The 11,520-nt window shown below is 38.8% G+C and overlaps 1 protein-coding gene across 1 annotated transcript in view; it reads right to left on the reverse strand.

Annotated features, from left to right (window-relative positions):
- Nucleotides 1–11,520, reverse strand: part of itga1 (integrin, alpha 1) — an 80,159-nt gene that overhangs the window by 51,023 nt on the left and 17,616 nt on the right. The window contains exon 2 of the mRNA XM_087790592.1: nucleotides 1,461–1,581. Coding sequence (XP_087646718.1) covers nucleotides 1,461–1,581 — 121 coding nt within the window. The remainder of the gene's footprint in view (nucleotides 1–1,460; nucleotides 1,582–11,520) is intronic.

Genomic DNA, 11,520 nt, shown 5'->3' on the forward strand with positions numbered 1-11,520 from the left:
ACTCCGGTCAGAAGCCTCAGCTTTACAGTGCCAGCTGTAAAACCAGCTTCGCCGCCGCAGCAGTAGCTCACACGGTCTGTGGATAATAAAGAGCCTGTTGCTGAAATGTCAGGCATCGTGTTTACTTCGTATTCAGTTTATAGAACCTTCAAGAACAACCAACGACACCGAGTCTGTCGTCACTGGTCTAAAGACAAAGACACTCTATTTAAACAGTACTTTTTGCTTGGATTATAACTTTAAATCGTTGGGTCAATTTTCAGTACTCTTTTAGCCAGTTTGACCTTAAATTTTAACCTTCATCAAGACTGTTACATGTTCACCTGTTTGTTATCATTTGATCCATGAAAAACACTTTGATACGTGTTTCAATCTTAGGTGCAGAATGTGCTACAGTTCCAACCGACTGCTATCAACAATATTTCAAATGCTAAAATGTATTTATTCTGGTTATACTTCCTAAATTAAAACCAATTACGATTATGTCATGTAATTATGACCTCTGTAAGCTACAGAGCTACACTGTGAAGCTCCAAAGTATTACTCTGCAAGACTTTGTTGTATCACTCAGCGAGGCTATGTTGTATTACTCCATGAGGCTCCGTAGTATTACTCCGCAAGACTTTGTTGTATCACTCAGCGAGGCTATGTTGTATTACTCCATGAGGCTCCGTAGTATTACTCCGCAAGACTTTGTTGTATCACTCAGCGAGGCTATGTTGTATTACTCCATGAGGCTCCGTAGTATTACTCCGCAAGACTTTGTTGTATTACTCAGCGAGGCTATGTTGTATTACTTCATGAGGCTCCGTGGTATTACTCCGCAAGGCTTCGTAGTATTACTCAGAGAGTCTCTGAAATATTACTGTGCGGTTTTGAAGTAGTACTCTGTGAGACCTGATGTATTGGTCCCCAAGGCTCTATAGTATTACTTCGCCAGGCTTCATAGTATTACTCCATTAAGCTCTGTAGTACTACTCTGCAAGGCTTCAAAGTATTACTCTCTGAGGCTGCGAGGCATCTAATTATTACTCCGGGAGGCTCCGCAATGCTTAGTAGCTAGTAACCTTGGGAAGTAATACTACCAAGCTGTACCGTGAGGCTTTATAGTATTACTCGGTGAGGCTCCGTAGTATTACTCGATTAGGATTTGAACTACAGGGCACCATTTATTGTGAAGTAAGTTACATTCTCTATAGATACTGAAATATAAATTGATAAGTAGAAGTTTTTTTTATGTCAGTAGGAGATTGTATAAAATCTCTCTTTGATGATAATTACATTATTTCTTTTGTACTTTCCATTTGAACAGTAATGTTTGTTTTATGAATTCTAAAGTCTCCTCATTATTGTATTCAAGTGCTTTGAAGCAACAAGGTGATCCAAAGTTTGTTCTGTGTTTCTGCTGACGTGTACAGAACCACTGAAGGTGATGAATATTAAAAAAAAATATGACTCACCATTTGCCCTCACTGTTCTCAAACTGCTGCACCGTGTATCCAAACATGTCCTCCAGAGGACCGTCGAAGGACAGAGAATTCTTCTGGTCCACGTTGAAGGAGAACACAGACGCCAGCAGCACTGTCAGCAGAAGAAGGAGAGACGGAACCATTAAAAAAAGATGTTGACTTTAGATTCCAGGGACGAAGCAAAATACATTTTTAATTTTACTAGAACAAGATTTTTCTTTTATTGAATTCACAGTAAAGTCAAGCAAGCATTACAGCGAAAACAAACAAAATCACAAAAAATACAAAAATATTATTTAAAAAAATGAGAAAAAACAAGTGTATTAGTGATTAAACAATATTTTTTGTGGTGAAAAATACAACCAAAACATTATTTTATAGTATTACTTTATGAGGCTCTGTAGTTTTACTCCACAAGCCTCATAGTATTACTCAGCGAGGCTCCGAAGTATTAATCCGCGAGGCTTCGAAGTATAACTCCACGAGGCTCTGAAGTATTACTCCCACGGGGCCTTGTAGTATGACTGCATGAGGCTCTGTACTGTTACTCCACAAGGCCACATAGTATTACTCCACAAGTCTCCAAAGTATTACTCCGTGAGGCTCCAAAGTATTACTCCGCAAGGCCTCATAATATTACTCTCTGAGGCGTCATAGTATTACTCCACAAGACTCTGAAGTATTATTCCGTGAGGCTTCAATGTATTACTCTGCAAGGCTTCTAATTATTACTCCGGGAGGCCCCACAATACTTCGTAGCTAGTAACCTTAATAAATATTCTTTCTGGGCAGTTTCACAAAAAAGAAATACATGAGTATAGATGAAAAAAAGGAAACAAGAGAATCAGGAGAAAATCTTTCTGATCACATTAAAGCTAAAATTGTTTTAAATTGTTCAAATGTTCTTCGTGCATCTGATCCTTTCAAGCTTTAAAAATACATGTTTATCTTCGGCGATATAAAGAATAACGTCAAATACTTTGACCAAAGGTAAACATTTTACATATTTGGTAAATGAGGTACGTTTCTAGAAAAACTTCACGATGAACTTTGGGAACCCATGATACACACTTTCACACACACACTGGTTTTGCAGATCACTGATGGAATTTGGGACGCTGACGTGAAGCGTTCTGGTCGGAGAGAGACGTCTGACCCGAGGAACAAAGGCTTCTTCTCTGGATCTACGCTGGTCCTCCAGCGAGCCGGGTCCATCACAGAGACCCTGTATTAATGCTACCATGTCCTATTGTGTCCTCGGAACAATCGCGCCCTTCATGTCGTCCCTGCCCTCAGAATTCAACCCCACAAATGTATTCACTTGAGAGGGAGTCCAGCAGAACCCAGTCTCTGAGGATTTGTTAGATCATGGCTATAAAACTTCTACTAGACTTGTACATCACAAGTACATGAAGAGAGAGATTTGTCCAGACGAGGATGTACTTTAAAGTCAGACCACGAAACCCAATAAAATGTCCATTGTTTAATGAACCTTATTTTTATTAGTTTTCTTAATTAAAGAACAATAAATAGAGAAAAATGGAAATAATTGTTGTTTCCTACAAAAGTTATTGAACAGAGTCAGACAGAGTTCAACATTTATTCTCCATTTGTCGTGTAAAAGTATTTATTGTCCGTTTCTTGTGGCGTTTTTCTTCTGTGGTCGAGCGATTCCATCTGGTAAATTCCAGAAATGATTTTCTTCCATTCATTTCCTCATTGACCCAGTTCTTGGTGATTCTTGAAATATAAATCAAACAACGTACGTGTCGTCCTTCGGTGCAGTATTGTAAGAGAGAATACGACGATATATAATATTGAGAGTACAAATATATACAGCAATGAATCAGAAACTTGTGTTGCCAGTGTTATAAAAACAACATTTTTCTGGAGTCAGTCCAGAACAGAAATGTTCACCAGTTTAACTTCCCATGAACCTGCCATTAGCTGCCGCTTGCTGAGGAGTTCAAGAGTTTAACTTTCAAAAACATTGTACATTTTTTTTTTTATAAATGTGTACTTTCATATAATGAAACACAGAAAGCTGCAGCAGGCTCTGTAGTATTAATCCAAAAAGCTTGATAGTATTACTCCATGAAGCTCCATTGTATTTCTCCATGAAGCTCCATAGTATAACTCCATGAAGCTCCATAGTATTTCTCCATGAAGCTCTGTAGTATTACTCCTTGAAACTTGGTAGTATTACTCCATGAAGCTCCATAATATAACTCATTGAATCTCTGTAGTATTACTCCATGAAACTCCATAGTATAACTCCATGAAGCTCTGTAGTATTACTCCATGAAGCTCCATAGTATTATCCCATTAAGCTCCACAGTATTACTCCATGAAGCTACATAGTATTACTCCATGAAGCTCCATAGTATTACTCCATGAAACTCGGTAGTATTTCTCCATGAAGCTCCATAGTATATCTCCATGAAGCTCTGTAGTATTACTCCATGAAGCTCTATAGTATTACTCCAAGAAGCTCCATAGTATATCTCCATGAAGCTCTGTAGTATTACTCCATGAAGCTCTATAATATTACTCCATGAAGCTCTATAGTATTACTCCATGAAGCTCCATAGTATAACTCCATGAAGCTCCATAATATAACTCATTGATGCTCTGTAGTATTACTCCATGAAGCTCCATAGTATTACTCCATGAAGCTCCATAGTATTACTCCATGAAGCTCCATAGTATTACTCCATGAAGCTCCATAGTATAACTCCATGAAGCTCTGTAGTATTAGTCCATGAAGCTCCATAGTATAACTCCATGTAGCTCTGTAGTATTACTGCATGGAGCTCCAACTAGTTTTATTTAAAAAAGGTTAATTACAAATGTGTTTTCCGGTTATATTTACCCATGTTTTCTGAATCAATATTTATGAAACAAGTCATTCAAAGTCTTCTCAGTCAATCTCTCGGTAAAAACACGTCTCACACAAATGACCTGAAGAACCTGAAGAACAGATGATTCAGTTCAGGATCGTTCAGGAAGTAAATCCTGCAGGTTTTCATTCATGGATGTTTGTAATAAAGTAATAAAGTTCTTCTTGTAAACACCTGACTGAAGAAAAGGGGAGGAGAGGAGGAGAGGAGAGGAGAGGAGAGGAGAGGAGAGGAGAGGAGAGGAGAGGAGAGGAGAGGAGAGGAGAGGAGAGGAGAGGAGAGGAGAGGAGAGGAGAGGAGAGGAGAGGAGAGGAGAGGAGAGGGGAGGGGAGGGGAGGGGAGGAGAGGAGAGGAGAGGAGGGAGGAGAAAAGGAGAGAAAAGAGGGGAATAGATGAGGAGACAATAGAGGAGAAGAGGAGAAGAGAAGAGGAGAGAAAAGAGGAGAATAAAAGAGGAGAGAATAGAGGAGAAGAGATGAGGAGATAATAGAGGAGAGCAAAGAGGAGAAGAGGAGAGGAGAAGAGGAGAGGAGGCAATAGAGGAGAAGAGGAGAATAGAGGAGAAGAGAAGGAGATCCTGCAGAGGCAGAAACATTATTCCTCTCCTTCTCCCATGTTTCCTCTGTAACGACACTCATAGCAGCTCCATTTCCTGTTGCTATTAACCTGATTATACACTTTTCCTCGATGTCACAGGTACACACACACACACACACACACACACACACACACACACACACACACACACACACACACACACACACACGCACACACACACACACACACAGTTAATTTTAGCTCACATGGCTTCAGGCCAATCAAACTTCTTTCCCATTAATCACAGGATGAGCTCAAACACAGTTCACTGCCAAACGAACAGGAACGTCCTCCGACCATTGGCAGCGTCTGTGTGTGTGTGTGTGCGTGTGTGTGTGTGTGTGTGTGTGTGTGTGTGTGTGTGTGTGTGTGTGTGTGTGTGTGTGTGTGTGTGTGTCTGTGTGTATATAGTAGTTGTCATTGTGCTCTTTTTAGAATCGCCGCCCTGCACTTTACTTGATTCAAAATGAGTGACTTTTCACAAGTTTTTTCAAGTCAGGAGGACGAACACAAACAGGTTTTTGTCTTTGAGGTTCGAGGAGATTCTGGAAAGAATGTTGTCATCGAGTGTTTGTACAGTTGTACTGTTGTACTGTTGTACTGTTGTACTGTTGTACTGTTGTACTGTAGTACGAGATGAACAGAACCATTTATTATTCTAGTAGGTGACAAATTTATGAAGATTTTCACATTTAAAATGTTACAAAAACCTGTTTAATGATCAGATTCATTCATAAACTGAATATGATATTTATTTTCAAAAGTAAGTTTCCTCTCCGTCTATTTATTTAAAGAACAACTAATGAAAAACTCCAACTCTGGTTTCATGTAGTGAATGTTCTTCAAGACGCAGTAACTTCTCATCTTGACCATGTTTTACACTTTATTACTTTATAAAGTTGCTCTGAAATCTGTACGAACGAGAGGTTACGAGAGTCCATTATGATGTAACAATGGCTTTACTTCTCCTCCAGCCACCTTGACCCTGAGATAACACAAGGGATACCACCACCAAGACATTTGTTTTCAGCTGCAGCTGTAATCACGCCCCGCTTTGTTTATACAACGAGTCCCTGGGACCTAACCTTAACCCTTGGAGGTGGTGACTCCCCGGGATGGATGGCGTGCGGTGACAAATCCCCATGCTCGGCCAATCACAGGAGAGTGGGTGTGGTTATGGTCAAAGAGATTTAACCTCCAGAAAAACGAAGTATTTTTCAGTGCTTAAGATCATTTTCAAATGTCAATATTTCAATGAAAAGAGAGTTTTGTACAAACACACACTGATGATACAATAGAGTCACACATCACAACAACACACATATATACACATATATATATATATATACATATAGTGTATATATATTGCAGTAGTAGTCTCTGAAAAACCTTTTTCCTTGGATTTTGGATTTCAAAAAAAAGCAAACAGCCTCATGTCTGTTTTCAATGGAGGTTCCATCCTATCCTCCTCAATAGATCCTGGCACTCGTCAGCCACACTCAGACACAATAACACTCTGACCAACACTGACCCCACAGACCAGCACCAAGACCACAAACCAACCCTGCATCCAACAGATCCAGGAGCTGTCACGCTCGGACCCGCCCGACACAACAGGATCCTGCACCTGCTGCTGATAAAAGTGACCCAGAGCTCGGTTCATGTGCAGTAAAAACACACCTGAACCTCACCTCGTGTGAAACGCAAACCCGTGAATAAACACAAACCATTTGAAGCGACACACGAGTGTTTCAGGTGATCCGTGACAAACACCTGCAGCGGCTCTTGAACCTGCTTCACATGACTCTTTATTTGGTGCCACAAGTCAAATAGTTTTACGAGGAGCTGGTGTTGGACTCTGCCAGGACGAAGAATCCAGTTTGGGTGTGTCTTCTTCTTCTTCTTCTTCGCACCATGTGTCGGCGTTTAACTCTCCTGGCAACAGAACCTTGAGACGTTCTCACAGTGAAAAATAAATCATTCCAGATCCTTCTTTTCTTCTTTTTTAGACGTTTTTTTTCCACATTAGCTACGACTTCATCTTCAGCTTGTCTTTTTAACCTCGACATCTTATTGGTTTTCGTTGATATGAACTATTTTAATTCAGTGACAAGATTTATCTTGTGTTGTGATTTGTGTTTAATCTGTTAATGGCTACATGTGAAAAAAAGGTCATAATTTGTGTAGCACTTGTTAATCTAGATCATACAGTGAATTATACACAGATAAACTATCAATTATTTGTAGCACAATAAACAACAAACAAAAACAAAACCTTCCACACATATAGAAACACAATAATGTAAATTAAAATGAATACATTCAACTGTATGAACCATTTTACTGAAAACTAGGAGCGTGTATTAGTGACATACGATACTATGATCACACGTACAACAATATATAGTGATACTGTAGTAACAAGTATATATGTGTACTATTGTCCAGTACTTGACTCTGGTGTTGTAGTATTTACAGACCACATGACTCTTGACGAAGTCGTAACTGATTTTGTTTCATTTCAAACCAAAATATGTCCAAACATCGGCTTTAAAAGCTGCTGGACTCACTGTATCCTCTCGTCCTCAGTCATCACCGGGATCTCGCGGGATATCAATTTTTTAGCGGAGGACGCGGTGACTGCTAGAGTCGAAAAGGCTTGACTTGAAGGGGTCATTGGATCCATCAAACAAAAAGATGGTTCCAAAGCTTAGGAGCAACAGTCTGGAAGGATTTCTCTCCTCTGGTCCGGAAGTTCAGGAACCATCAGTAGATTCTGATCCACAGACCTCAGAGCCCGAGCTGGGGTGTAAGTCTGGATCAGAATCTACTGATGGAAGGTCTGACCATGAATAGATCTGAAAGTAAGAACCAGAATTTTAAAATGATCCTGAAAGAAACTGGCAGCCAGTGAAGAGTTTGAAGGAGAAATGTGAGTTCTTCTACTAGAGCAGCCAGTGAAGAGTTTGAAGGAGAAATGTGAGTTCTTCTACTAGAGCAGCCAGTGAAGAGTTTGAAGGAGAAATGTGAGTTCTTCTACTAGAGCAGCCAGTGAAGAGTTTGAAGGAGAAATGTGAGTTCTTCTACTAGAGCGGCTCAGAATTCTGGCTGCAGAGTTTAGTATGAACTGCAGGCGAGACACATCCTTCTTGTTTGGACACTAAATAAACTGTTACAATAGTGTAAACGACACAAACACATGGATTATAAAATCCAGATTGTGTTGTGACAACATTATTAGATAATGTTAAAAATTTCTCGTTAATGTATATGAGTAATTTACAAGTATTATTTTAATCTGTATCAATTAATTTTCAAACGTTACAGTTTATAATTTGTATTCATTTATTTTTTTATAGCTTTTTCAAATATAAATGTGTTTAATCTCAGTCAATGAGTTTGACATGGGGAAAATAACAGTAAAAATCTTGTCGTCTTAAGTAATTACCGAAGAATAAAGAACGACTGGCGAGTGCCGATGACTGATGTTTACGATGACATCACGGATTGAAAGCCAGACGCACTCATCAGCTCTTTTTGTTTCTACTTTAATCACGAGACACTGGTGTTGGACCTGCTCTCGACAACACAAAGCACTGGAGTCGTCACAGTGTAATTTACGAGCGCACTTCGGCCCCTCGGGCCCCTGGAGAAACAAGAAGCTAGTTACTTACAGACGCTTCTTCTCGTGTTTACACCGACAATTTCATTAAACGCCGCCTCCTCGCCCTCTTTCCTCCCTCATCCTTTTATTCCCACTCATTTTCCGCTCCATTCACTTTCTCTCTTCCATCCTCCAGAAAAACCATCCATCACTTTTCTTCGCCTCCATCCGTCTCTGTCGCTTCTTCACGCATGTTCTCGTTCACTTAGAGAAACGTATTAGTGCCGCAGCGACGCGGTGTCGGGTTTCCTGCTCCAGATGTATCCTCTAGAGCCCTGGTGTGTTCGCGAGCGCGGACCCCTCGCATGACATCAGCCCCTCGACGATAACTCCGGGCTTTATTAAACTTCTACTAGTATGACCACACATGGATGGACTTCAATATCCGGATATTTATAGCCTTTTAAAAAAGATTGGGAAAATAAGAAAAAAAAGATTTTTTTTTAAACTATTTTTCGATTTAGTAATGAACATAAATGTTTAAAACACAATAAAGATTACTACAACCAAATGTTTTTAAAAGAAATTGTTAATTGCAATATTTATATATTTTCTTGATTAAAAATAGGTTTTATTAGTTGAATGAAACTATTTTTTTGACTAAAATATTTTTTGGATTGACTTTTCACAACACCAGAGTCAAGTACTCAATAATACTACACATATATACTTGTTACTACAATATCACAACACCAGAGTCAAGTACTGGACAATACTACAAATATACTTGTTACTACAATATCACAACACCAGAGTCAAGTACTGGACAATACTACACATATATACTTGTTACTACACTATCACAACACCAGAGTCAAGTACTGGACAATACTACACATATATACTTGTTACTACACTATCACAACACCAGAGTCAAGTACTCAACAATACTACACATATATACTTGTTACTACACTATCACAACACCAGAGTCAAGTACTGGACAATACTACACATATATACTTGTTACTACACTATCACAACACCAGAGTCAAGTACTCAACAATACTACACATATATACTTGTTACTACACTATCACAACACCAGAGTCAAGTACTGGACAATACTACACATATATCCTTGTTACTACACTCTCACAACACCAGAGTCAAGTACTCAACAATACTACAAATATACTTGTTACTACAATATCACAAAACCAGAGTCAAGTACTCAACAATACTACATATATACTTGTTACTACACTATCACAACACCAGAGTCAAGTACTGGACAATACTACACATATATACTTGTTACTACACTATCACAACACCAGAGTCAAGTACTCAACAATACTACACATATATACTTGTTACTACACTATCACAACACCATAGTCAAGTACTGGACAATACTACACATATAGACTTGTTACTACACTATCACAACACCAGAGTCAAGTACTCAACAATAATACACATATATACTTGTTACTACACTATCACAACACCAGAGTCAAGTACTGGACAATACTACACATATATCCTTGTTACTACACTCTCACAACACCAGAGTCAAGTACTCAACAATACTACAAATATACTTGTTACTACAATATCACAAAACCAGAGTCAAGTACTGAACAATACTACAAATATACTTGTTACTACAATATCACAAAACCAGAGTCAAGTACTCAACAATACTACATATATACTTGTTACTACACTATCACAACACCAGAGTCAAGTACTGGACAATACTACACATATATACTTGTTACTACACGATCACAACACCAGAGTCAAGTACTCAACAATACTACACATATATACTTGTTACTACACTATCACAACACCATAGTCAAGTACTGGACAATACTACACATATAGACTTGTTACTACACTATCACAACACCAGAGTCAAGTACTCAACAATACTACACATATATACTTGTTACTACACTATCACAACACCAGAGTCAAGTACTGGACAATACTACACATATATACTTGTTACTACACGATCACAACACCAGAGTCAAGTACTCAACAATACTACACATATATACTTGTTACTACACTATCACAACACCATAGTCAAGTACTGGACAATACTACACATATAGACTTGTTACTACACTATCACAACACCAGAGTCAAGTACTCAACAATACTACACATATATACTTGTTACTACACTATCACAACACCAGAGTCAAGTACTCAACAATACTACACATATATACTTGTTACTACACTATCACAACACCAGAGTCAAGTACTCAACAATACTACACTTATATATACTTGTTACTACACTATCACAACACCAGAGTCAAGTACTCAACAATACTACACTTATATATACTTGTTACTACACTATCACAACACCAGAGTCAAGTACTCAACAATACTACACTTATATATACTTGTTACTACACTATCACAACACCTCTAACTATCACCGTGGAAACACCACAAAAGCAGACACACATGTTCCTCAATTCTGCTGATCAGACAGATTCAAAACATGCATGAAGCATCTGGACTAAGAAGCTTCTGGGACACATCAAACACCCCAGGAGGACCTAAATATATACACACACACACACACACACACACACATACACACACACACACACACACACACACACGAGGGTCAGAGGATGACCTACATCCAAGATCAATAAGCAACATGCAGAAAGAATCACGAGTCACTGGAGTGAATCTTAGACTCACACTGGAGTCGGTTTGTTTTTGCAAAAGAAAACTCGAGACTTTGTTACTTTGTCGTTTATAATGATGATGTCGAACAAATGACAGGTTGTGTATACGCAGAGTACTTGAGAATAATACTGTAATTATACGCCCAAGTCTTGTTGTTGTTCTCTCATTTAATGGGTGTGAGAGGATTGAGTCGAATCGTGGTATAAACGTTAGTTTG

The sequence above is a fragment of the Callionymus lyra genome, chromosome 5, assembly GCF_982586985.1.
Source record: "Callionymus lyra chromosome 5, fCalLyr1.hap1.1, whole genome shotgun sequence".
Classification (NCBI taxonomy): Eukaryota; Metazoa; Chordata; class Actinopteri; order Syngnathiformes; family Callionymidae; genus Callionymus; species Callionymus lyra.